General features: G+C 45.7%; 1 protein-coding gene across 1 annotated transcript; it reads right to left on the bottom strand.

Moving 5' to 3' along the window:
• Positions 1-13,854: 13,854 nt before the first annotated feature.
• On the bottom strand, positions 13,855-23,463 carry CYSLTR2 (cysteinyl leukotriene receptor 2). Its single transcript, XM_090031721.1, has 3 exons — positions 23,392-23,463; positions 18,224-18,378; positions 13,855-15,146 (listed from the first exon to the last, which is right to left on the bottom strand). Exon 3 carries the CDS (start codon positions 15,103-15,105, stop codon positions 14,194-14,196), a length of 912 nt encoding a protein of 303 aa, XP_089887847.1. The 5' UTR covers positions 15,106-15,146; positions 18,224-18,378; positions 23,392-23,463; the 3' UTR covers positions 13,855-14,193.
• Between the last annotated feature and the right edge of the window lie 4,131 nt (positions 23,464-27,594).

Genomic DNA, 27,594 nt, shown 5'->3' with positions numbered 1-27,594 from the left:
CTGCTGCTTAGCTAGTTGGTCCCAAGCTTGTAATGGTGCATGGGATTCTTCTGTCTTAAGTGCAGAATTTTGCACTTGTCCTTGTTGAACCTCATGAGATTTCTTTTGCTCCAATTCTCCAATTTTCTAGGTCACTCTGAATCCAAGCCCTACCCTCTGGTATGTCTACTACACCCCCCAGTTCAGCATCATTCACGAACTTTCTTAGGGTGCAATCCATCCTATCTTCCAGATAGTTAATGAAGATATTGAACAAAACCAGCCCCAGAACCGAACCCTGGGGCATTCCGCTTGAGACTGGCTGCCAACTAGACATTGAGCCATTTATCACTATTTGTTGTGCCTAATGATCCAGCCAGCTTTCTATCTACCTTACAGTCCATTCATCCAATCCATACTTCCTCAGATTGCTTGCAAGAATGCTGTGAGAGACTGTATGAAAAGCCTTGGTAAAATCAAGGTACATTAAATCCACTGATTTCCCCACATCTATAGAGGCAGTCATCTCATCATAGAAGGCAATCAGGTTGGTTATGCATGACTTTCCCCTGGTGAATCCATGCCAACTGTTCCTAGTCACCTTCTTCTCCTCCAAGTGCTTAGAAATGGATTCTTTGAGGACCTGCTGCATGATTTTTCCATGTACTGAGGCGAGGCTGACTGGTCTGTAGTCCTCCTCCTTCCCTTTCTTAAAGATGGGCACTATATTTGCTCTTTTCCAATCATCCAGCATGTCCCCCAATTGCCAGGAGTTTTCAAAGATAATGGTCAACAGCTGTACAATCACATCAGCCAACTTCCTCAGCACCCTCAGATGCATTGCATCTGGCCCCCATGACTTGTACATAGCCATCTTTTCTAAATAGTCCCTAACCTGCTCTTTTATTACTGAGGGCTGCTCACCTTCTCTCTCAACTGTGCTGCCAAGTGTAGTAGTGTGGGAGCTGACCTTGCCTGTGAAGACCAAGGTGGGAAAAAAAAAAAAGGAATACTTCAAGCTGTTCCACATTATCTGTCACTAGGTTGCCACCCCCATTCAGTAAGAGACCCACATTTTCCCTGACCTCCCTCTTGTTGCTGACATAGTTGTGAAGGGTAACAAGAAGGGTTTCTACATCCCTTGCTAGCTGAAACACCAGTTGCCCTTTGGCCTTCCTGTCTTCATCCCTGCATGCCTGAGCAATATTATTCTACTCCTCCTCAGTAAATTGCCAAGCTTCCATTTCTTGTAAGCTTTCTTTTTGTGTTTAAACTCACCAAAGAGTTATCTGCGAAGTCAAAGAAATACGGTCGCCTGCCAAGTATGATTGTCTGCCATATTTGCTATTTTTCCTGTACATTGGGAGGGTTTGCTTCTGCACCCTTAGTAAGGTAAAATATAACTAGCTCTCCCAGACTCCTTTCCCCACGCAGCATGGCATCTCAGGGGATCCCATCCATCAGTTCCCTGAGTGAGTCAAAGTATGCTTTTCTGAAGCCCAGGGTCCTTACTATGCTACTCTTTTTTTTTTTTCCCTTTCATCAGGATCTTGAACTCAGTCATCTCAGCATCACTACAGCCCAAGTTGCCATCCACTTGTACATCCCCCACCAATTCTTGCCTGTTTGTGACCAACAGGTCAAGAAGAGTGTGGCCCCTAGTTGGCCTCTCCAGCACTTGCACCAAGAAGTTATCCTCATCACTCTCCAAAAACTTCCTGGATTACCTGTGCACTAATGTATTGCCCTCTCAGCAGATGTCAGGGTGACCTGAAGTCTCCCATGAGAACCAGGGCTAATGGTCTGGAAATTTCTGCTGGTCTCTGAAGAAATGCTTATCTACCTCATTGTCCTGGTCTGGTGGTCTGTAGCAGACCCCCACCACAACATCATCCTTGTTGCTTTCCTCTCTAGTCTTAACCCAGAGACTTTCAACAAGTCTGTCTCCAGGTTCATACTGGAGCTCTGAGCAATCATACGGCTCTTCAAATAAAGTGCAACTCCTCCTGCTCCTCTCCCCTGCCTGTCTTTCCTGTACAGTTTGACCCACCATGACAGTGCTCCAGTGATGCGAGCTATCCCACCAAGTCTCTGCTATTCCAATCACATCATACTTCCTTGGCGGTGTGAGGATTTCCAATTCTTCCTGCTTGTCTCCCAGGCTTTGTGCATTCATGTACCAACACCTGAGATAACTAGATGATTGGTATACTTTGTCAGAAAGGAGGAGGCCTCCCCTCCTCCCTGTGTTTCCTCCAGGTTCCTCCCCTTCCCCACTTACCTCAGGGCTTTGTTCTCCATCCCTCTGAAAATCTAGTTTAAAGTCCTCCTCACTAGGTTAGCAATCCTGTCTGAAAAAAATGCTCTTCCCCCTTTTTGTCAGGTGGATCCTGTCTTTTCCTAGCAATCCTTCTTTTTGGAATAACATCCCATGGTCAAAGAAGCTGAATTTGTGCTGGCAACACCACCTGCACAGCCATGGATTGATCTGCAGAATGTGTCTGCTCCTGCAAGGGTCCTTTCCTTTGACCCAGAAGGATCAAGGAGAACAGTGTCAGCCAGATGGGGGAGTGCCTACAATGTGAGTGGTGGCCTCTGCTGGTGTCCCACCACTTGTGCCCTGCCCCCTTCCTCCACACCGTTATACCCAGAGCCCTGTAGTCACTCTTGATCTCCTCAGGGTCACACCTGGCAGTATATTGGTGCCCACATAAATGTGCAGCATGGGGTAGTAGTCAGAGGGTCAAATGAGTCTCTGTAATCCTTCCATGATGTTCGGATCTGGGCTCCAAGCAAGCAGCAGACCTCCTGGGACAAGAGGTCAGGCTGGCAGATGGATCCCTCTGTCCCCTGCAGAAGGGAGTCTCCAATCACCACCACCTGTCATGTCCTATTTGTGGTAATGGTCATGATCCTCCCTACCTTGGGGATTCCTGCTCTGGTCTCTTCCACCAATGGAATGTGCTCCTTTTCTTCTCTTGCTAGTATCTGTTCTTGAGGCAAGCCAATGCAGGTGGGGATGACAACTTCTTTTTGCTGCCAGAGGTCCCATCTTCCAGCTTCTACCTTCCTGGAAGTCTATGCCCTCTTCTTCTAGCACTGCCTCTGGCAGTCCTTCTTCTACAGTCCTAGAAGTTTCCTCCAACATGGAACTTGATGAAATCTTCAAGGCAGAGGATGTTTTGGAGCCTTGGTACCTCCTCCTGTAGCTCTGTTGCCCTCTCACTGAGAGACACCAGCAGAGGGCACCACTCACATTGTAAGCACTCCCCCATCTGGCTGACACTGGAAGGAACCTAACAAGCTGCAGTCTGCAAACACTAAACTAGGACCTAGGTAAAAGGCTGTGTGTGGTCCTACCTGGACAGACACCTCACAGGTGGAAGCAGAGGAAGAAGTGGAAGTGGCAGTGGATCTGGGATTGTGATATCCAGGAGCCATGTTTCTGGTTCTTTTAATCTGCTGCCTTTCACTTCTTGCCTCTTTCCAAGTAAACCTTTCCTAGCAAACTCCTCTGTAGCTAGCCTGTTTGCTATTCCTTGATCTGAAGGCATAGACAACCAGTGCCTCTCAAGTCGGGGGGAGCACCTGCAGAAGCCAGCAGCAATGTTGGAGGCAGGGACAGGGCTGGTGTGCACCTGCAAAAGCTGCTGGCAGCGGTGGCGGCAGGGACAGCCCTGTTGGGGGGGGCGGGGGAAGGTGCATGTGCCCCCCCCGTAGCTCCCCTACCAATCATCTATGTGTGAAGGGTGCCCTGCAAACCTCTTCCCTCTCAGAAAACTTACAGTGAAAGAATGTGAGAAGGAGTTTCCAAGTATAGCAGGAACTGAACTAATGTAGCTGATGTTAACATAGTATAATGATAGTGAAATGTAACCATGTTAGTCTTGTCCTGTAAGCAACTTGAAAACTCCATTTTTGTATCCTTCTGCTTGAAATAAGTGAATGAACTCTGCATAGTTTATGCATGAGTGTGTGTAAGAGGGTGAATGTTGAGAGAGTGGCATAGAGACAGGAGAAGAAGATTTAACTGTTTATGTAAGCAACAATGCACCAAATGTAAGTTACCAGTCAGTAAACTAATTAATGAATGGCTGAAGAATCCCTCTGAGGCCAAGGGCACAAAGATGATAACGAGGAGGAGGAATGCACCCATCCTGCCAGATGAACAGCAAGGACACTCCAAGTCTGAGATACCAACTTTGACAACCAAACTGACTTTGGGCTGAGATAAGCTGAAAACAGAGAACAACCCCAAAAACAGAAGCTAGGTATGGAAACCCCCCAAAGCACTGAAACAGAGGATGCCAACCCCTATAAAAGAAGACTTTGAAAATACCAAGTTGGATGAGTCTCTCTCTTAATTGCTGTTTCATCAGCACAGACACTTCTGTTTCACTCTGCTCCAAGCTGTTATCTACAGGATCTTTCTCTCACAATAACCACCCTGCCTGCTATCTGCACCTTCTTTCAATAAGGCCTGGGCCAGCCACCTAGTGCTATTATTGAACAACTGCTGCTGGTAACTACAATGTCTGAATGAAATGGTTGTGTTGTGTTTGTGTGTGCCTGTGTGTAAGTTTTGTGCATGACAATTAGTGTGGCTATGTGAGTGGTGTGTCCAAACCACTGTGTCTAATTCATGTAATCAGTAAATGCGGCATTATGCCTTATCCCCCTTTATAAAGCCTTGCTCTTGATTTGGCAATTGAAATTCAAAGTAACACAAGCAAGCTCCCTAGCAAACACCCCCTCGCTCTGCTCTCTTGTTAAATAAGGGGCTTAAGTCTTGGTCTAGCTGCTGAGATTTAGCTGCTAAATTAAAACTATATAGGTTAGTACAATTACGTATATATAAAAAAAAAGAAACTTACCATTCAGACTCCCCTACAAAGAGAGGGGCAGCAAACTGACCAGATAACTGCTTGCAAACTGTCCTGTTTGCTTCTCCCTTGTCGCTTGGACTGTCTCCTTATATCTTTCTCCTGGATCTGCTAGGCCCTTTTGTTAGGGCCCCTTATTAGGGCCTTTTGTCACACCCAGCCAGCAGTCAATCAGCAATCAGTCCACTCAACTGCTCAGAGCACACAACTAGGCACTCAAACCCACCAAACAGCCCTCAGCAAGCCAAACACACAGGCAACCCTGGCTCAGTTACCGTCCCAAAGCAGGATCTGGTGCCTGGTTCTTCTTCCCTTTCCTCCTCTTGCTCTCAATGAACTGCTTGCAAATTGTCCTGTTTGCTTCTCCCTGTTCACTGCTGGGTGGTCAAGACAAGCAGTATTTTCCTTCTTGCAAGCACTGTGTTCAAGGACTTAAAACAAAAATAAGTTTATGGGTGAAAGAAGGGAAATGGTATCAACTCAAAGTCAATTCTTCAACATTAGGTGAGACTCCCATCTCCAAGGTGCTTCAGCAGCATAGTTCTCTCACAGGTGTGAGCAACTGATGAGGTAGCTACCTGCCAGGCATTACCTTCCTCCCCTTATTCCAGCCCACTCTCAATTGTTTTCTAGGTCTGGAGGACTCCAGATCCTGAGCAGGTCCATCTCTCATCCCTAAGAGATGTCCTTTTTCATAGACTCTGTCACCTTTCCCAGCTGGACTTACAACAGTTTCAACTGCTAGAACACCACATTATGTGGCATCATAATCTGTGCTAAACACGGGAGCACAGCCTGATGGAAAGAGTAAGCTTTCTTTATCCCTCTATATAAATACAAGAATTACACTTGTTAAAATGTGCATTTGGGTAAAACCAGTGAGATTTGATTTCACAAGCAGACATTTTGTCATTGTGACCACTCAGTTTATTTGATTTCCCATCCTTTCTAATAACTTCATTGAGGTGCACTCCCATTTTTCAGAGGGAAATGGGAATCCTTTATGCCCAAGTCAGACTATTCACAAAGCATTCTGTAGCTCAAGTAGATGTGTTCCCAAACGGTTCAAATGTCCAATCCAGTAAGTCATCTAGGCATAGAATTGCTCTTGAAGTCAAGGGGAATTGCTCTTGAAGTCTACAAATAAGAACTTGTTCCCCAAAAGCATCCAAGTTATATGAGTCTCCACCCCCACGATAACAGTCCAAGGACCTACTTCAGTTCCTACTGCAATCAAAGGCAAAACTCCTATTGTCTTAGGTTGTACAGTATTAGGACCTAGGAGGACTACTAGGTTGTTATTGACCAGAATACGATACTGTCAATGGAAATATAAGAATATATACATTTATTTAAAATGCAGAGATATTTGTTTTTTAAGCAAACATACATTAGGTGAAGAATCATGGGGAAAAAGGGCTTCTGGAGGCATAAAATGACTGAAACAGATCGATTATTAAACTGTAAATAAACCTCAACCTCAACTGTAAATAAACCTCAACTGAAAAATATTTTCGAGTCTACCAATTATATGGTACACAATATTTTCTATCCTGCAAATATTGATTTGTTTTCCCTGTGTTTCAATAGAGCTGAAATTAGCTGACTGTCACTATTTTTTGTTTAAAAGTAATAACTTTAGCATCTCTGGTGCTTTATTCATGCCAAGAATGCAGCACCAGAAAATATTCGGATATAATATTCTGACAGAACTTATATTTTGGACGGATTTATACCTTTTCAGTTTTTTCTCAAGCTTTTCATGGGATAGGCTGGTTTTATTAGAAATCATATCTAGAAAATTCATGATTTTTCCTCAAAAATGGATTTTTAATTAAAAATTAGTTTGGGGATCACTGGTCATGTCTACACAAGTATTACAAAAATTGTCAATTGCTCAAATCACAAGCAAGACTTTATAAAGGGGGGTAAGGAAAAATGACGCGTTTATTGATCACAGGAGTTAGACATAGAGGTTCAGGCACAAGGTTCATACAAACACACACACATCATCATACACATCATTACACGGAGGCATACACATACACAAAACAACCATTTCATCCACACATACACCAGATATAGTCACCAGCAATAGTTGCTCAATATCAGCCCAGGGTGGCCAACCCAGGCTTATTGAGTAGATGATGATGATTTGAAGATAGCAGATTTAAAGATAACAGCTGGAGTGGGGTGAACAGATGCATCTATGCTCCGATGAAACAGCAGTAGAGAAAGAAACTCACGCAACTTGGCATTTTCAAAGTGTTCTTTTATAGGGATTGGCATCCTTTGTTTCAGTGCTTTGGGGGTTTTGCATACCCAGTTTTTGCAGTTGAACTTCTTTTGTCTTCAGCTTATCTTAGCCTTGGAGTGTTTTTGTTGCCTGTCTGGCAGAATTTCTTCTTCTGTTATCTCCTTTGTGACTTCCAGCTTCGAAGGGATTCTTCAGCCGTTTGTTAGTTAGTTAGTGGTTGGTCATTTACATTTACATTTGACACCTTGTTGCTTACATAAACTGTTGAATCTTCTTCCATCCCTATGCCATTCTCTCACCATTCACCCTTTTACACACACTCATACATAAAGGCTATGCAAAGTTCATTCATTTATGTCAAGCAGAAGGATACAAAATGGACTTTTCAAGTTGCTTACAGGACAAGACTAACATGGTTACATTTCACTATTATTACACTCTGTTAACATCAGCTACATTAGCTCAGTTCATGCTACACAAGGCACTGACTGCACAGTAGCCCATGACTACTACGTAGTAGCATTGCATGGCCAGAAGCACGACACGATGCTACTGTGTAGTAGTCACAAGCTACTGTGCAGTCAAGTGTCATGAAAAAGCTGCTCCTCAATGCTACTGTGCAGTAACTCTGGTTACTGTACAGTTATTAAGTACTTGTTTATATAATTACTAGGCCTGTGCAAGTAAGCAGTTATTCAATCTGGTTTCAGATTCAGCTGCTTTGGATGTCATCAATCCAATCCGGAGCTCCAGATTGGTTTCCCACTTCGATCCAGCCAAAGCAGCTCCAAAGCTTCAAAGCCACCTCGGAGATCCGGCCATAAGGTATAATGGGGAATAAATGAAATATCTATAACTTCATTGTTTTTTGTCTGATTTGTATGAAACTTGCAGGAATGGTGGCCTCTGATGAGAGTATGGACTCTGCCAAGTTTCAAGAAGATAGCTGCAGGGGTTGGAGGGAACTGTACCCCAAATTCCTGAAAGCAAAACTCATGTCACATGTATGTGTTACACCACAGGGGGCTGAAAACTGCAGGGATGGTATCCCCTAGTGAGGCCACAAAGCCTGCCAAGTTTCAAGAAGATAGGTACAGGAGTTTGGGGGGAACTGCACCTCAAGCTGCTGACAGGTAAAACTCATGACATAGATGACCCTGTGTGTGTTAAGGTGCAGCAGGCTGAAAACTGTAGGGGTGGTGGCCCCTGCTGAAGCCACAAAGCCTACCAGGTTTCAAGAAGATACGTTTAGGGGGAGTCTGGCTTCTGGGGCCCTGCACCTCTGGCTGCTAAAAGGCAAAACTCATGATGTGGGTGGGTGCTTGTGCAACTGCATCTGTCTTGGGGCACCAGGGGGGTGAAATCTACTGCAGGCCTGGGTGCTGGGCCCTTCCAGACCATGAAGCCTGCCAGCTGTGTGTGTGTCTCGCTGGGGGAGTCTGGCTTCTGGGGACCTGCAGCTTTGGCTTCTAACAGGCAAAATTTGTGATGTGGGTGGGTGACACCGTGTGTGTGTTAAGGTGCGCCCTTCCTGGCACTGGGGCCTCTGCACAACACAACAATGTACTCCAGTGAGGCCTCCTCCTCCCCTACAGCCTCAGGTCTGGTCCACCACTTTACATGACAACAGGTAAAATAACTTAGCTGGCTCTACAGCAGTAGCATCAGCAGCAGCATCAAAGATACCCAAACAGAACTGTCACAGAGCCTTTCTTTTTATAAAGGAATTGACAGCAAGAAGTAAAGATGTTGTGTTGTGTTGGATATATGATGTTACTCATGGTGTGTGATGGCTTATCTTGTGTTTTTATGTCTATATTTTTATTATGAAAAAAAGGAGTACTTAAAAATATATCTTTGGAAGCTTTAGAGTTGAAAACCCCTTTGTCAGGCTGAGGAAGTACCTGCAGTTGGTCCTAGGTAGAAGGAATAGTAAAGAAGCCAGAGGCTCGGCTGGCCCACAATGCAGGCAGGAAAGCCAGTCAGTGAAAATGGAAATGGAGGTATGAGGGGACTGGACTCAATATACACAGTGGAATTCTGGCACACTAAAACTGGCTGGACATCTGACACCCCAGGCACCTCTGCACCTTTACCTGCACTGCTACATTCCCCTTCCTCCTCTACCACCACCCCAGCCTGTCCCTCACCCCCTGACACCTCCATTTCCATTTTTACTGATTGGCTTTCTTGCCTGCATTGCGGGCTAGGCCAGCCTCTGGCTTCTTTATTATTCCTTCCACCCAGGACCAACTGCAGGTACTTCCTCACCCTGACAAAGGGGTTTTCAATGCAAAAGCTGGCATCCTGGGCAGCTAAGCTGAACTTACCAGGAGTCTCACAAATGCACTGCGACCAGCACAGAGTTCCCCAGCCAGGACTTTGTGCGTGCGCGCATTAGCTGGAGGTTATGGCACCTCCTACCCTTTCACCAGGGGATTGTTGGTCCTGGCACTTACAGTACTGTCACACCTTCAGCAGTCCCACCAGGCATCCCTACCTCGGCAGGGTGCAGTTTTAGTGGTCATGCCCAGGACCTGGGGCCTCCTCCTTCCCCATAGCCCCAATCCCATACCTCCAAGTTCGTCATGGCAGGGGAATGAGCTCAGCAGGTTCTTCCCTTGCTGGCTGGTGATCCAGTTAGTGCCCCTTCCAGCTGAGAGCAGGGCATTACTCGGCTTTTAGAAAACTCAGAAAAGGAAATTGGTGCAGACGGAGTGAGGAGGGTGGCACTTAGTCCGTCTGCACCTGGAGCTTGGGGAACCACATCAGCGGGAATTTCATCTTTAGGAATACCAGATGCTCCACCAAAGCAGGTACCAGGCAGGTGCTGTAGGGTGTGACAACATCCCTAGCAATGCTGAACACCCTCTCGCTTGGCACACCTGTCAGTGGACAGGACAGGTTTTTCTGGGCAACTGTGATCAGATCCTGCCACATCTGGCTGCAGCTTGCCCAGTAGGCCAAGGGGTCACAGTCCAGTGGCTCCACATCCTCAGTGAGATAGGTAGCCACCGAAGCCTTGGCACTACCTGCCTGAGGCTAGGGGTCTGGTGTGTTTGGACCCCAGCATTGAAACCATGCCCATGGCACACATTGGCAGTGGCTGGCATGGAGGAGACTGGCTGATGCTGTGCTGGTGCTGGCACTGGTGCTGGTGCTTGGAGTGCTGGCATGGGAAAGTGGATCCCCCTCTTCCACATCCCCTCACCTCTGCACTTCAGCCTCCCTGACTTTGTTGACCAGCACCTGCATCCAGTGATCGAGGGTTTTGGTGCTGCCAGTGCACATGCTCCCCTTCACCCTCAGGTTGCACATGCCCACCATCATGTGGACCATACTGGACCACAAGGGATCCAGCCATCTCCTGATGCCCTCCTTCAGCCACCTCACCAGTGCCTGCATGTCTGGTGACAGCAGGCCTGCCCCAGCCAGGAACATTGATCCCCTGGAACTTCTCCATTTGGTTCTCCAGTTCCCTCACTAAGGGGATCACCTGGCTGAGGAGGGCATCGCCAGCGCTAAGGGTCTTGGTGGCCTCGAGGAAGGGCTTGAGGACCACCAAGATCTGGGAGATGGTACCCCACTCAGCTCTGTTCAGGGGGCTGCTGATCCTGATCTCCCCAAGCAAGGCCATCTCATGGATGGCCTTCTGTTGCTCCACCAAGCCTTTTGAGCATCAGGTATGTGGAGTTCCACCAAGTCTCCACATCCTGCATGATTTTGTGCTGTGGGATGCTCAGCTCTGCCTGTTTCTCCCACAGCATCTTGCCCCCCTTGATGCTGCAGTGGAAGTAGCCCACCACCTTCCTGCATTTCAAAATCAGCTGGCTTGTAGCAGTAGTGGTGGCAGTGCCATCACCGGCAGCCCTGTCCCCCTCCAAGGCATCCCTCACTATGAGGTGCAGCCTGTGTGCCACACAGTGGATGCCAACAAAGTTGGCATCATGGACAGCCTTCATCATATTGGCCCTGTTGTCAGTGACCATGAACCCAGGTGAGCTTGGCCTGCCCAGTGAGCCACCCCTGCACCATGTTCATGGCCCCCATGATTTCCCTTGCCATGTGGGACTCATCCAGCACCTTGGCTTGCAGTAGAGCCCACCGATGGCCTGACTGATCGTACCAGTGCCCTGTGAGGGAGAGGTAGGTGTGATTGCCACCCCAGCTGCTCCAGATGTTGGAGGTGAAGTGCAAGGCTACCTGTGGCCCTGCCTTGTGCAGCTCCTCCCTCAAGTACTCCCTGCATGCCTCATACAGGGAGGGCACCACCGTCCTGCTAAAGGTGGTGCATGTAGGCACTTTTTTAGATGAGGCCTGAAGTGCTACTGAGGACCTGAACCCTGGCTGCTCAGCTAGGGAGAAGGGCTGGCTATCCAGAGCAAGCATCTCCCCAGTGGTCTGGGTGATCTTGCTTGCCTTGGGAACATGCCCCCTTTCTGTCCACCTTTCCCCCACTGGTCCAGGATGGCCTGCCTCTGCTTTGGGGGGAAGAGGGCTTTGGAGCGAGTGGGGGACTTCCCTTTCAGCATGCTCACACTGGTGCCAGGCTGAGCAGGAAGAAGGGCAAGGGGGTGCTGCCTCCTCAGATGCAGCAGCATTGCCATGGTGGAAAAGTGTCTCACATCCTTGCCATGGCTCATGTGCCTTTGGCAGTGCTGGCAGATGGCAAACCTGGGATCATCTGCCAGCTCAAAATGCTCCCACACTACACTACTCCCCTGCTTCTGGGTTGAGGGTGAGGATCCTGCCTTATCCCACTCCTCAGCAGGCTGAGGCTCAACAGCAGGAGGAGCTGCCTCAGCTGAGCCACTTGCCTCCACAACCTCAGCCTCCTCCGAGGTGCTGCTTTCCAGAGGAGACCTGGGTCTAGGGGAAATTTGAGGGGTGTGGAACACAAACTCTGATTCCCCTCAGTCCCCAGAATTGCTTGAGCCAGTGTGCTCAGCATCCCTGGTTCCAGCTCCAGCTCCTCCTCTGGCAGTGGGAGGCTCATGCTGAGAGATGACATTGGGGTGGAGGAGACAGTGATTCCACTGCTGGTGCCTACTTCTGGACTGAGAGGAGGTGGTGCAGGTGCAGGGATGTCAGGTGCAGACACTGCTCCCACCTCCTGGCTTCCACTGGCAGCACTGATGTCATGGCTGCTTGGGAAGAGAATGCGTCTGTGTTTGGGGGGCAGGGGGAGGGGCTTGCCTCTAGCTCTCCCCCTACCCCCTCTCCCTCCCCTGCCAGAAGACCTGGCACCTGCCTTTCCAGCACGCTTCATATTAATCTTTCCTGTGCTGCAAAAGGTCTGTGTGTGTGTGTCACTCCTTTTGTGTTGTGTGTTTTATTCCCTCTGTTGCATGTGTGCACTGGACTCTTCTTTGATTGTTTGCTTCAGTGTTAAGAGCTATGTAAAAAATGTGCTGTCTGTCCATCTGTCTTCTTCTCCTATGAATATCTGATTTTTCATCTATTTATATATGTGTGTGTGTGTGTGTGTGCAATCGCCTCCCTGCACAGTGATGGATCATGCTGGCAGGGAAAACACAGCTTTCTTTTTTCAAAGTTTGCAAAAAAAAAAGAGCAAATATAAATTGAAAGAAATGAATTGAATAGTACTAAGAGATGCTAAACTAAGCTAAGCTAAATCCTACCCAATCCTTTCTAACAACAAAAAGAAGCAGGCAAGTTTAACTACTGAGTAAAGCAAGCCAAGCTGACCTGCCTGTTTGTTAGGGTACCTTTCTCATGCAGTTCCTGAAGAGAGAACAAGCTTACAAAAGGCACAGCACACCTGCAAACAGAGGCTTTTATGCTGTTTCTAGGTCCCTCCCCCCCAGACACTGTCATTGGAAAGGCAGCCAGAGAGAAATCCTTCTCACTGGCCACCTGCACATGTCAGTCTTCCCCCCACTGCTTTCCCCTCCCCCCCGCTCTCCCTCCTCCCCCATTCCCCCTCCTTCTTCTAACTTTCACTTTCAGCCTCTGAAGTGTCCAAAGCATCCAAAGCTTTTCTGAAGTGCTTCAGAAGCTCTGAACCGCTTCGGAAAGCCTGAATAAGCCAGCGCTTCGCTCTGGGCATGCTGCTTCAGATGCAGTCTGAAGTGGCCCTGGATCCGAAGTGCGGTCTGAAGCCTCACACAGCCCCAATAAAAGACACCCAGCATTTTGAAGCATTTAAGTACCTAAAATGCATATAGGCATCTACTGAGATTTTCCAAGATACCTTACTTCCATTGAAATCAGCGGACATTAAATGTTTCTGGAAATCCCACTCAGCACATATCATTCCCTAAATACATTTAATATTCTGATTTGAATTCCTAAATCTAGGTTCACTTATCTAACTTTAATGCACAAGTTTTAAAAATATTGCTGACAAACTAAGCATAAAAATATGTTAGGGGCCACAAAAACATTGATTCATATAAAGAATGACAAAGGACCATGTATATATTCACATGAATATGGACTGTAAGTTTTAATACTCACATGAATTTAAATACTGTCATTCAGAAATGGTTTGTTTGTAGGACTTTTAAGACAATATTTAACTTGAGAATCCACTTAAATATTAAAAAACATACCTTAGAGGTTTGTAATGGTGGAAAATGTAGAAATGTTTGTATGACACATATTTAAGAGCCAGAGTCAATGTAGATTTTTGGATAAAACATTTCAAAGGCAGCTAATATCAATAATACTTCGTATTTTTATTATGTTTAAGAGTCCTCAAACCCTATATGGACCATAATTTTTAAAAAATCAACAAGAGTTGGGAGGCAATATAGCAGTATAATACCTTGAATATCCCAATTTTACACAGAAGAATGTAAATGAAAAGGAAATGGAAACAGAACTTTAGATGCAGACCTTTGAGGTTATTTAAGATACCTAAGCCCAGTTGAAATGATATACGAGTTATATGGATTAAAATAAGGAGGAGTTTGATGCCTTTGAGAATTTGGCACAAGGTAAGTTAATGACAGAGCTGAGAAATGTGTTGCAGTCTTTCAACTCCCAATTCTGTGGCTGAACTATTACATAATTTTCCCAGTAAGAAATAGGTGTATTTGATCATGTTCACTACCTCTTACATATATTTTTGAGCCTTGCTTTGAAATTTTCACCCACAAAGTAGAAGAGTACAGGATCTAGGCAGCTATTCATTGCAGCTAGGCACAGGGTAATGACAACCGCTTTGTGCAAGTTACACTTGCTTTCAGTACCATTTCTTATCTGTGCCAGATGGACAGTTCTTAGTATGTGATATGGCAAGAAACAAAGGAAGAATATGAACAAAGTAAGGATGATAGTTAACCTTGCCTTCTTATGACAGGCTCTTACCCTAGCGTTTGTAGCCTTGGACTTAAGTAAGGCTTTGATTGCAAACGCATAGCACACAACAATTGTGAAAAATGGCAGGGAGAAGCCGACTACCAGGACAATACTGTTTAACAGAATGATCTTGTCTATATTGTTTGGTTGGAGATCCAAGCACTTTATTGAGGAATTAGTTATGGTGGTTCCAGTGTCCAGCAGCTTGCTGCTACCTGCCATCACAAAAACCCATATCACAACACATATGATCCTGGCATACTTTGTGCTGGTTACTTGGAAACATTTGAATGGGTAGACAATGATGATGAAGCGAGCAACACTCAGGGTGGTAAGAAAATAAATGCTGCAGTACATATTGACGTACAAGATATAGGACATAATTCTGCAAAATATATCTTTAAATATCCAGTTAGAGTTCATCAGGTAATAGGTGGCCCGGAAAGGCAGAGTGGACACAAACATGAGGTCTGAAACAGCCAAATTCAGCATGAAAATATTCCCTGCAGACTTTCTCTTACAAGGTTGTAGGAAAACATATATGGAAAGGCCATTTCCAACAGCACCGAATGTGAATATGGTCAAATAAGCAATGGGATAAATAACCTGCTTTAACTTATCCGTCGTACAGTTGCTTGATGCGCTGTTAGTCCCGTTCATCTCTAAAACTGGCACAATCTGGAGGGAGGCTTACTGTGTCTCTGCCAAATTAAAAAGAAATTGTTGCACATGTTGACAATGCAAATTCAGCATTATAAACATATAATTACATGTGAATTATACAATCTGCAAAAAGCAGGGGAAAATAATAGTTGGTTACATTAATAACTATTCACTCTGTCCCAGTAAATATGGATGCACTGTAATGTTTGTACAGCACTTACAAAGTGTAGACTAATATAACTGCCCACTGTCTTTGCTGTTTCAGTAGATAGTCAAGTTGGGCACTTACACACATGTGGGGAGTCTGCTCTGACACACTGGACATCCAATGTGTTGGAGCAGATTTGATTAATCAAGTCTGCTCAAGCACATAAATTGACACACACTGGCAGCCTTGTGCATCATGTGTATCAGTGGGGCAGCACACGGCAGTGCTGAGAAAATAGTGGTGCTTTGCTTTGAACTAAAACACATTTGGTGTGCTTTAGTTCAAAGTGCACTGCTGCCATTTTCTGAGCCCTGATATGCACTATACCACTGATACACCTGTTCCAGACATAGTGCTGGGCACTTCTAATTAGTGTGGCTCATTAATTAAGAGCCTCCAGCACTGCATCAAGCACCACATGTAAGAATGCCCCTGATTTCAGTTTCTTAAAACCAAATATAGGGCTTACTGACACCTAAAGCTGTAATCTTCTCTGATCAGGCATGAAAGCAAAACTGATGTTGGTCATTTTGTGGATGGAAGATCTTGAATCAGAATGGCAGAAGCAAGTAACTGTGGGGGTATCGATAGCTGATCAAAAATGGGAGTTTCCATCTCTCAGAAAATTCTGATATTTGCTTTTCTTCCAAACTGTGACAAAAGCCCAAGATGCTCCCACCAGCTGGTGTGTTCTAGTTATGGGAACACTCTCCAATTGTTCTCAGCCATTGAAAGGATAGGTCCTTGTTTTCATGTAAAATATCCAAAATGTGCATTTTTAATCAATGTAAAACAAATGACATTTTTGCATCAAACATTCCTTTTGTATTTTTCATGGTTGTGACAGGCTCATCACAACAGGATGTCCATGCCTTGCAGTTCCTGGCCCACTCAGACTTTAATGTCACCCTTCCTAGATTGCTCACCTGCCATGCCTTGTTCTTATTACTAACATTTGATTAAGGGAGGCTGCCCGCAGGCCTTAGAGTGAACCTTAATGCTAACAATTCCCCACTGGGCCTTTCCTGGACCCCAATAACTTCAATCTAGGCGTGATAGGTTCCTCTCAGCCTATTTCCTTGTAGGGCACCTGTAGCCTTAAGGGCAAATTGCAGGGCCCTGTTCCTCCCCTACATCATGCCCCAAGCCTTGCAGGTATTATCACCACAACGTTGAGTTCACGCACTTGGGCCCTTGGATCCCCGTGGTCTTACCTTCAGCCCTCTCTGGGCTCCTGGACCCTTGGTCTCATATGCAGCCCCTCTCTCTGTGTTCCTAGGACCCCTGGTCTCATGCACAGCCCACACTCAGGTACTTAGCCTGTCTTTGGACCTTCTTGGGTCTCACTCTCTCTCAGCCCTGCTTATCCCTGGACCTACAGATCACACTCTCAGGCCTTTCCAGGCCTGGAGCTCACAGATCTCCTATTCTCTAGGCCCTTGTACTCCCTACCAAACCCCACTTTTAGCCACTGATAGGCTGCTGGCCCTCTAAGTAAGCCTTGCCTGCCCTTGCAGAGCACCAGGCTAAAGTGCTAGGACAACTTAATAATGAACACCTGCCCTCTAGCAGGCACTCAAACCTTCCCTAGGCTTAACATAAAACAGGGCCACCTGCACATATAACCAAGCCCTTCTCTGCCCCAGGTACCTTCCCTTGTTCCTTGCCTTGCAGAGTTTCTCATTCAGAGACCCTGCCAGGTCAGGAGTCCTGCTGCTCTGCTATCGTTGAGCTCCACACTCCATAACTACCAGGGCAAGACTAACTGATTGGTGCAGGCTCTGGGCTTATATAGTTTAAGCCTGAGCCCTCTTCTGGTCAGGTGAGTGCCTCATTAGCTCCCCTCTGCCACCTGCAAGCAGTCTCTCAGGCTGCTTGCTCCCTTAAAGGAGCAGGCACATCCCAGTGCCTTTTAATGTCAAGCCCTTTTCCCATTCACTGCTTTAGCACCACTTGTCCTTTCATAGCATTGCATCCCAGAGCTCCACATTTTACCTGTCCCCATGAGTAAGCTATGTGACACTGCAGTGTGCATGTGCTGGGTGGAGTTTTGTTTTTCAACAGGGCATAATTCAGTTAAAATGAAAATAAATGATCACCTGAATACTAAAATGATGTTTTCCTCAGCAAGGGCTAATTCTTTACTAAATTACAGCTTTTTATCCCAAACTGATTTGGCATGAACACTGTTTTTTAAAAAAAATAGAAGCCACATAATTGTTATTTAATAATGGTGAACCATGCATCTTCATTCATTTATACTGGGAATTGCTGAAACATTTTTAGATTCACTGTATCCCAAATTTTTATTTTGGGGTAGGGATGAAGTGAGGAAAGCTTTAGCCTAGGAAGTTTAAACTTTCAGGAAATGTTGCCCCACTATAACAGCAATAAAGACAGGCATGGTTTTGATGGTAGAGTACAGGTCTGTGAGTAGTACTAGTTCCTATGATCCAGTACCTAATTTGTTAAGAGTTTTTCAAGAAAGTAACTATTTTAAAATATATCCGTCTCTGAAATTACCCCTCTAGAAAATAAATATAATCATGTCTACCAATATCACAGACGGTGACAGTTCCTATATACAATGGATATTGGCAACAACAGTGTAGAAAAGCATACCCTATTTATGTTAAAGCTAAGCAAATCACCAGTTCATTCAGATTTAAGTTTAGGAAAGCATCCCTGTTCAGGAAAGCACTTAAATTCAGGTTTAAATCCCACTGATGGTATTTTGCAGGCCCCAGCCTTCAGTGGTCGAAAGCCTAATAGAGGGATTCTCCTTATTTGCAACCCTCTCTCAGTCAAGAAGAGAAGTGTTATGGCAGAATTCCCTCTGGAGGAGAAAAAATCATATGCAATAAAAACAATGTCAAGTGGTTTCATTTACTCTTTATATCAAATCACCTTCAGGAAACTTCTCTGTCTGAAATCAGGAACAATGTTTTCCCTTTACAGGTTTGCTGATGCTGATTTTCCTATTTTTCTGAAATCCAACATGGTCCAAGGTGTTGTGAGATAAATATTTTATTGTATTTTGCTAGGGTCAGAAGTCCTGGACTCTAAAAAAAAAAAATTAAAATCAGAGTTCTGCAATCTGTTATAAAGTTTGTGCCATGTATCTTTAAAACTATGAGTGAATTAAGCCTGTGTGGTAAGCATAAAAGCTAAGGGAACTGAGGTACAATGAGGCTAGTACCTTGCTGAAAGTCACCCAGCAAGATACTGAGAGCTGCCTACCTCCAATAAGATCACAACAGAAAGGAGTAAGAGGGAGATTCAAATACCGCCTTAGAGAAATGTACCTTTTAACATTTTTAAAAGGGAAAGGGAAATTGCTGCTTGGGAGTACACATTAGCTGTTGCAATCTAACTCAGAGGTGAAGCAAGGCAACTATGCGGCATGTGGGGTAGCATCAGGCTGCACTGTCAGCACTGATAGCAGGGTGTGTGGACAGCTATCAGCTGATACCCTGGTCGCAACACCTCAGTTACATTACCAATCTAACAGTTTGGTAATCTTACATTACCAATTTACATGATCCTATAATGATACAAGTTACCTAAATCTCTATAACTTTAACCCTGAATGACATGTATCACTACAGAATTATGCATGCGTAACAGCAACAGCAGTTTATATCAGTAGCATTTGATATCAGTAAAATTGTTATATCTGTCTATAGCTGAAGTGAAGAGTCATCATAGAACCAACTGGGGAGGGGGTACACACCAGGCCTACAGCACAATAGCTAATGCATTTCAGATTAGGTGACTTAGCTGAGACCAGCCACAAAATCTTCCTTGAATTACTGATCCCTCAAGAGTTCTCACAGGTGTTACGTTTATGGTGCATCCAGACAGCCATGGGTCCTGGGGCTATCCCCAGCTGATCCTTAGGAATCAGGTTGGGGCAGCTTCTGGTCCTAAACTAGAACTTGGGACTGCCTGTTCCTGCTCCTGGCATTCATCTGAGGATCAGGCAAGATCAGCCTGGGGACAACCAGACTTAGATGAATTAAAATGTCTATAAAAAGTTATAGACACTTTGGAAACGTAATAATATGGGTCCTGATTCTGCTCCCTGTCACATCAGACAGTGGTGGTGGATGGGTTGCCCTCGGCCTGGAGGTGGGCAGTGGGGTCCAAAAGGGTTTGGTCCTTGGACCAGTGTTATTTAATATCTTCACCAGCGATTTGGACGAGGGTATAGAGAGTACCCTCTCCAAGTTCACAGATGATACCAAGTTATGGGGCAAAGTTAACACACCGGAGGGCAGGGAGCAGATAAAGGCCAACCTGGACAAGTTGGATCAATAGGAGGAATGAAATAGGATGCAAATCAACAAAGATAAATGTAAGGTACTCCACCTAGGAAGGAGGAATCCCCAGCACACCTACAGGTTGGAAGATGACCTCCTCAGCAGCTCAGAGGCTGAGAGAGATCTTGGTGTCATAGTTGACTCCAAGATGAACATGAGCCAGCAGCGTAACAAAACCATCAACAAAGTCAATTGCACCTTGTCATGTATTAGCAAATGCATGACCAACAGATCAAGGGAGGTGATGCTCCCCACTCTACGCAGCATTGGTCAGGCCACAGTTGGAGTACTGTGTTCAGTTTTGAGTGCTGCACTTCAAGAGGGACACGGAGGATCTGGAGAGGGTTTGGAGGAGGGCCACTCTCATGATTAGTGGCCTCCGTGAAAGACCCTACAAGGGGAGGTTAAGAGATCTGGATCTCTTCAGCCTTTACAAGAGACAGCTGAGGGGTGACCTTGTAGCCGCCTATAAGTTTATCAAGGGAGGACAGCAGGGAATTGGTGATGGGCTATTTACCAGAGTGCCCCAGGGAGTAACTAGGAATAATGGGTGCAAACTAGGAGAGAGTAGATTTAGGTTAGACATTAGGAAGAAATTTTTTCAGTAAGGATGGCCAGAATCTGGAATGGGCTTCCAAAAGAGGTGGTTCTATCACCTAACTTGGAGGTCTGCAAGAGGACACTTGATAGTCACCTGGCTGGGGTCATCTGACCTCAGTCCTCTTTCCTGCCAGGGGCAGGGGGTCGGACACGATGATCCATTATGGTCCCTTCCAACTCTACAATCTATGAATCTATGAATCAGACCCACACCACTATAACATACTCTTTTATTTGTAACTTACATATGCCAGTGAAGTCAGACCAGAATCTAACCTGGAACTATTGAATAATATTGAAAATTGCATGGCCAATTCCACTAAATACATATCAATCAGCCACAAAACAAAGATTACCTAACAATCTATAACCTCAAATCCTCAGTTAAGTAAAGAACTAGATCTTAACACAACCATCTACTAAAACAAGGTTAAGATTCCTTAGCCTGACAATGTGAAATGTATTTCTGTTATATTTTAAGAGAAATAGATTATGACACAGCAGTATTCATATTAGATATGAAAAAAGCAAATTCTCTAGTCTGATTTTAAGAAATGCAGAACATCCACAATCCCAGCTACATTAAATCCAACTAGCTTCAGGCATCAAGGACAACAAAAAGTCCTTTTTCAGATATGTGGGGAGCCGGAGGAAAAGCAAAGGCAATGTTGGACCCCTGCTAAACCAGATGGGGCAACTGACAACTGACGCCCAGGAAAAAGCCAACCTATTAAATAGGTACTTTGCGTCAGTCTTTCATCAGTCACACGGGATGCCCATGCCTGCTATGGGACAGGGAAATCTGGGTGAGGGGGATCCCCTACCCTCCATCAATGCTGACCTCGTGAAGGAACATCTTGAGAAGCTGGATACCTTCAAGTCAGCCGGCCCTGACAATCTGCACCCCAGGGTACTCAAGGAGCTGGCGAGCGTCATAGCCCAGCCCCTGGCACGGATCTTTGAAAACTCCTGGCGCTCTGGTGTAGTGCCCGAAGACTGGAAGAAGGCCAATGTGGTGCCGATCTTCAAGAAAGGGAGGAGAGTGGATCTGGCTTACTACAGGCCCATCAGCCTGACTTCTATCCTGGGGAAGATCTTAGAAAAGTTTATTAAGGAGGCCATCCTTGAGGGACTGGCCCAGGCTAACATTCTAAGGGACAGCCAGCACGGGTTTGTTGCGGGTAGGTCTTGTCTGACCAATCTCATTTCCTTCTATGACCAGGTGACCTATCACCTGGACAAGGGAGAAGAGATTGATGTCATATATGTTGACTTCAAAAAAGCTTTTGATCTGGTAACCCATGATCACCTCTTGGCCAAACTGCCCAGTTGTGGCCTTGGCTCCACCACGATCCGCTGGCTGGGAAATTGGCTTCGTGGTCGGACCCAGAGGGTTGTGATTGATGGCAGTCACTCATCGTGGTGCCCTGTGACCAGTGGGGTCCCTCAAGGCTCTGTCCTGGGACCCATACTGTTCAACATCTTCATTAACGATGTGGACATTGGAGTCAGGAGTGGACTGGCCAAGTTCGCCGATGACACCAAACTTTGGGGCAAAGCATCCACGCCAGAAGATAGGCGGGTGATCCAGGCTGACCTGGACAAGCTCAGCAAATGGGCAGACGAGAACCTCATGGTGTTTAACACCGAAAAATGCAAGGTTCTCCACCTTGGGAGGAAAAACCTGCAGCATCCTTATAGGCTCGGCAGTGCTACGTTGGTTAGCACTACTGAAGAAAAAGACTTGGGGGTCATCATTGACCACAAGATGAACATGAGCCTGCAATGCGATGCTGCGGCTAGTAAAGCGACCAAAATGCTGGCGTGCATCCATAGATGCTTCTCGAGCAAATCCCGGGACGTCATTCTCCCCTTGTACTCGGCCTTGGTGAGGCCGCAGCTGGAGTACTGCGTCCAGTTTTGGGCTCCACAATTCAAAAAGGATGTGGAGAAGCTTGAGAGAGTCCAGAGGAGAGCCACGCGCATGATCAGAGGTCAGGAAAACAGATCTTACGATGACAGGCTGAGAGCCATGGGACTCTTTAGCCTGGAAAAGCGCAGGCTCAGGGGTGATCTGATGGCCACCTATAAGTTTATCAGGGGTGACCACCAGGATCTGGGGGAACGTGTGTTCACCAGAGCGCCCCAAGGGATGACGAGGTTGAACGGTCACAAACTCCTGCAAGACCGTTTCAGGCTGGACATAAGGAAGAATTTCTTTACTGTCCGAGCCCCCAAGGTCTGGAACAGTCTGCCAGCGTAGGTGGTTCAAGCACCTACATTGAACACCTTCAAGAGCAAATTGGATGCTTATCTTGCTGGGATCCTATGACCCCAGCTGACTTCCTGGCCTTTGGGCAGGGGGCTGGACTCGATGATCTCCCGAGGTCCCTTCCAGCCCTAATGTCTATGAAATCTATGAAATGTACCTGCAAGTGCACAGAAATTCTGAAACACTGAATTCTCTATACCAACGAGGAAGTGTCATAATACATCTTTTAAAATTATTTTCTTGATACAAAATACCATCTCTGCTGTTTAAACCATCTATTTTTCTACAAACAGTTTTCTACAGGATTTCAAGTTTGCCATTAGATTAGCAATATGTTATTATCTATGTTATATTACAGGTATCAGCTACTGCCCTGTCAGAAAGCCAGATGTATGGACATTGGACAGAAGATGAAGTTCTGATTCACTTTGTCCTGTGAATGTTATATTTCAGTTCAAGCCAAACAGTTACTTTCCTTTATTGCTGGTTTGGAATTAGCATTGATTTAAGCTGAATTGTGCATTCATTAACAGAGACAGGACATTTTATTTACCCTCATGCACACCTTCTAATGAATTGGTAATTTAGTAAACAAAGATTCTAGTTAATACAATCTGTACTTTGCACCTAGCAAGAAAATTAAATTCATCACTCAGATTTTTGGTAAACTACCATTAGTTTATTATCTTTCATATTTCAAAATATTTGTGTTTATAGAAAACTACCTTGATGTCCTTTCTTAAGGAGAAAAGAACTTTATTTAATAAACACCTAATATTTCAAGCAGCTAGAAGACCTCTTGTAAGTAACAGGGGGAAAAGTAGTTAATAATCTTTATCAACTTAAACACTGAACTAAAAATAATTACAAGCTTGTCCTACCTTTGTATGTGTAGCTTTCAGTTAATTCAGTAAATTCGTTCCTTCTTCAGCTTTTGCTGTTTGAAACTGCCAGCCTGCTACTGGAGGGGGGAAAAGAAGCTACATCTATTTATATCACAACCACAGCCAATGACAAGTAAAAGGAAGTCAATATTTGTTAGCAGAAGTTTTATTTCTTCCGGAAGATATATTCTTAGGTCAAGAAAAGACATTTTCTCCCATACTACATTTTTCTCTTTTTCAAAAAAATATCAAAAAAGACTCTGCAGTTATGTAATACTTCTAGAAACTTCTTCTCAGCTACTCGCATTTCTATCTATGGACTTCAATAATCAAACCAGTAAATTGTTGGAGTACCATAGAATAATTAAAAACATACTTTCCAAGCATACTGGGAAGAGACAGCCTCCACCTCACTCCACTGCGGAGGAAGCTCTTCTCAGCGAGACTGGCTGGCCTACTTGACCGGGCTTTAAACTGAGCCCACCAAGGGATGGTGGGGATTACCAGCACTGCAAGCCTACTGGGCAGTTTTTGTAAACCCAGCAGGCTAAGGCACTCAAGGGAACTCACCCCTACGCCAGCTTCAGAACAATCTGGACACCCAATGGGACACTTACTTGCCTGTACACCAATGCCAGGAGCCTGGGGAACAAACAAGAGGAACTGGTCCTCCTGCTAAACCAAAAAGATTAACATCTCATAGGGATAACAGAGACCTGGTGGGACTCCACCTATGACTGGGCCACAGGTATAGATGGCTATACTTTGTACTGGAGAGATAATGTGCACAAAAGGGGCAGGGGGATAGCTCTTTATGTCAAGGAAAGCTATGCGTCCCTGCAAGCTGACATTAGCACCCAGGGGGGAAGATTGGAGACTCTCTGTGTCAAAATCCATGGTGAACAAGGCATAGGGGTCACAGTGGTGGGGGTCTACTACAGACCTCTTAGCCAGGATCAAGAGCTTGACCAGGAATTCACCAGGGAACTAGCTGAGGCTGCATGTTCCCGGTGCATGGTTGTCACGGGAGATTTCAACTACCTGGACATCTCATGAGAAGAGCGCTTGGCCAAATCCGAACAATTGCAAAGCTTCCTTATGTGCATGGATGAGCTCTATCTGACTCAAGAAGTCTATGGACTGGTGAGAGGCAAAGCACTGCTCAACCTGGTACTGACAACAGGGATGACTTAATCAGTAACCTAATGATCGAAGGGAAGCTGGGAGACAGCGACCACGAGCTGATCACCTTCACCATCTGCTGTAAAGCAGGCAAGTCAGTCAGCAAAGCAGAAGTCCTCAACTTCAGGAAAACTGACTTTTCCAAGCTCCAGAGGCTTGCTGGTTGTGGCCTTAAGAGACCACGACCCAAAGGGGAGGGGAGTTCAGGAAGAATGGTTGCTCCTCAAGGGAGCGATCCTGAAAGCACAAGCAATGTCTATCCTGTCTTGAAGGAAAGGCAACAAAAGGGCACAGCAGCCCCTTTGTCTCTGCAGGGAACTAGTGGACCTCCTAAGACTAAAAAGAAAGGCCTATAAAGGATGGAAGGCTGGATCCACCCCAAAGAAGGAGTACTCTGCACTGGTCCAGACCTGCAGGGAGTGAACCAGGAAAACCAAGGCTGCAACTGAACTCCAACTGGCTACACATATCAAGGACAATAAAAAGTCCTTTTTTAGATATGTGGGGAGCTGGAGGAAAAGCAAGGGTAACATTGGACCCCTGCTAAACCATATTGGTCAACAGACAACCAACGCCCAGGAAAAAGCCAACCTGCTCAATGGATATTTTGCATTTGTTTTCCACCAGCCCCAAGGGATGGCCTTGCTCAATATAGTATGGGACAGCCAGGGTGAGGGAGAGCTGTTACACTTCATCAATGCTGACCATGTGAAGGAACACCTTGAGAGGCTGGACACCTTCAAGTCAGCTGTCCTAGACAGTTTACACCCCAGGGTACCTGAGCTGGCAGGCATCACAGCTCAGGCACTGGCACGGATCTTTGAGAACTTATGGTGCTCAGGCAAAGTGCCCAAAGATTGGAAGAAGGCCAATGTGGTGCCTATCTTCAAGAAAGGGAGGAAAGTAGATCTGGGGAACTACAAGCCCATCGGCCTGACCTCCATCCCTGGGAAGATCTTGGAGAAAATTATCAAAGAGACCATTCTTGACAAACTGGGTGAAGGCAACTTCTTATGGGATAGCCATTGTGGGTTTGTTGCAGATAGGGCTTGCCTGAACAATCTCATATTCTTCTACGACCAGGTGACATATCACCTGGACAAGGGAGAAGAGATTGACTTTAAAAAAGTTTTCGATCTGGTATCCTATAATCATCTTACAGAAAAACTAGCTAGCCAATTGTGGCCTCAGCTACATCACAGTCTTCTGGCTGAGGAATTGGCTTTTAGGTCAGACCCAGAGAGTAGTAGTTGACGGAAGTCAATCACTGTGGTGCGCCATGACCAGTGGGGTCCTCCAAGGCTCCATCCTTCGGCTATCCTTTTTAACATCTTCATTAGTGATGTGGACATTAGTGTCAGAAGTGGACTGGCCAAGTTCACTGATGACATCAAACTTTGGGGAAAAGCATCGACACCCGAGGACAGGATGGTGATCCAGACCAACCTTGACAGGCTCAGATAATGGGTGGATGAAAACTTATGGCCTTCAACTCTGAAAAATGCAAGGTACTCCACCTCGGGAAGAAAAACCTGCAGCATGCTTATAGGCTTGGCAGTGCTATGCTTGCTAACACCATGGTCGAAAGGAACTTGGGGGTCACGACTGACCACAAGATGAATATGAGCCACCAATGTGATGTTGCAGCCAGCAAAGTGAGCAAAACTCTGGCTTGCATCCATAGATGCTTCTCTAGCAAATCCCAGGATGTCATTCTCCCGCTGTACTTGGTGAGGCTGCAGCTGGAGTACTATATCCAATTCTGGGCTCCGCAATTTTAAAAGAATGTGGAGAAGCTTGAGAGAGTCCAGAGGAGCGCCATGTGCATGATCAGAGAGCAGGAAAACAGGCCTTATGATGGGAACCTGAGAGTCATGGGACTTTTCAGCTTGGAAAAGTGCAGGCTCTGGGAGGACCTTGTGACTGCCTATAAGTATATAAGGGGTGTACATCATGATCTGGGGGAACACCTGTTCACCAGAGTGCCCCATGGGATGACAATGTCAAACAGTCACAAACTTCTCCAAGACTATTTCAGGCTAGACATAAGGAAGAACTTTTTTACAGTCCAAGCCCCCAAGACCTGGAACAGACTGCAAGCGCCTACTCTGGATTCCTTTAAGAGTCAATTAGACATTTATCTTGATGGGATCCTGTGACCCCAGCTGACTTCCTGCCCCTGGGCAGGAGGCTGGACTCAATGATCTTCCAAGGTCCCTTCCAGCCCTAATGTCTGTGAAATCTATGAAATGAAAAGAAAACATTAGGGAACATTTCCAAATCATTTCATTGCTAATAGCATGTGGTCAACTTGCTGGAATTAGTAATGTTGGGTAACCAACCACATAACCAACTGTATAAGATGCATCAGGCACTTTGGCACCTAACTGCACACTGGTCCTTAGGAAATTAGATACCCAGTTTCTACCATGTTTTAATTGGAGATAGATATCCAATTCTCTCAGTCTTCGAAAATCTCAGTCGTAATCAACTAGTTTAACATTTTCTGTTGTCTTGATGGTAGTTCTGTTACACATTGGTTCCATCATATTGCTTTTCCAAATAAAAGGGTCTTAGAATGGGCGAAAAGAATCTTCTGAGAACACTCCATAGGCTGCTGGCTCCCTAGACATTGTACAGCTTGTATCAAAACTGCTCAAGAGGATGAGTTGAACAGATGGTTTTCCAAGTCCTGTAACAGGGGCCCCTAACCTCTCTTACTCAGTTGAGAGGGCCGGCATTACATAGCTGCAGAGTCACAGGCAGCAGCTCTAGACAGCTGCAAGCCACAGGTTGTAAACTGCAGGCCTCAGAGCTGGGAGCTGCAAGCTGCAGGCATCAAAGACAAGCCTAGTAACTACTTAAAAGGAGCCCCTGTCTCATATGTTTGCAGATGGCACCAAGCTGGGGAGAATAGTAGATATGCTGGAGGGTAGGGTTAGGATTCAGAGGGTGTGTCTACAATTGTTGCTATGGCGATATTGTTACTGCACTGTGATTTAGTACTTCCAAAAGGAA

This window comes from Crocodylus siamensis, chromosome 1, assembly GCF_052110815.1.
Source record: "Crocodylus siamensis isolate JL-2025a chromosome 1, ASM5211081v1, whole genome shotgun sequence".
NCBI lineage: Eukaryota > Metazoa > Chordata > Crocodylia > Crocodylidae > Crocodylus > Crocodylus siamensis.
This window is presented reverse-complemented; position numbering and strand designations above follow the sequence as displayed.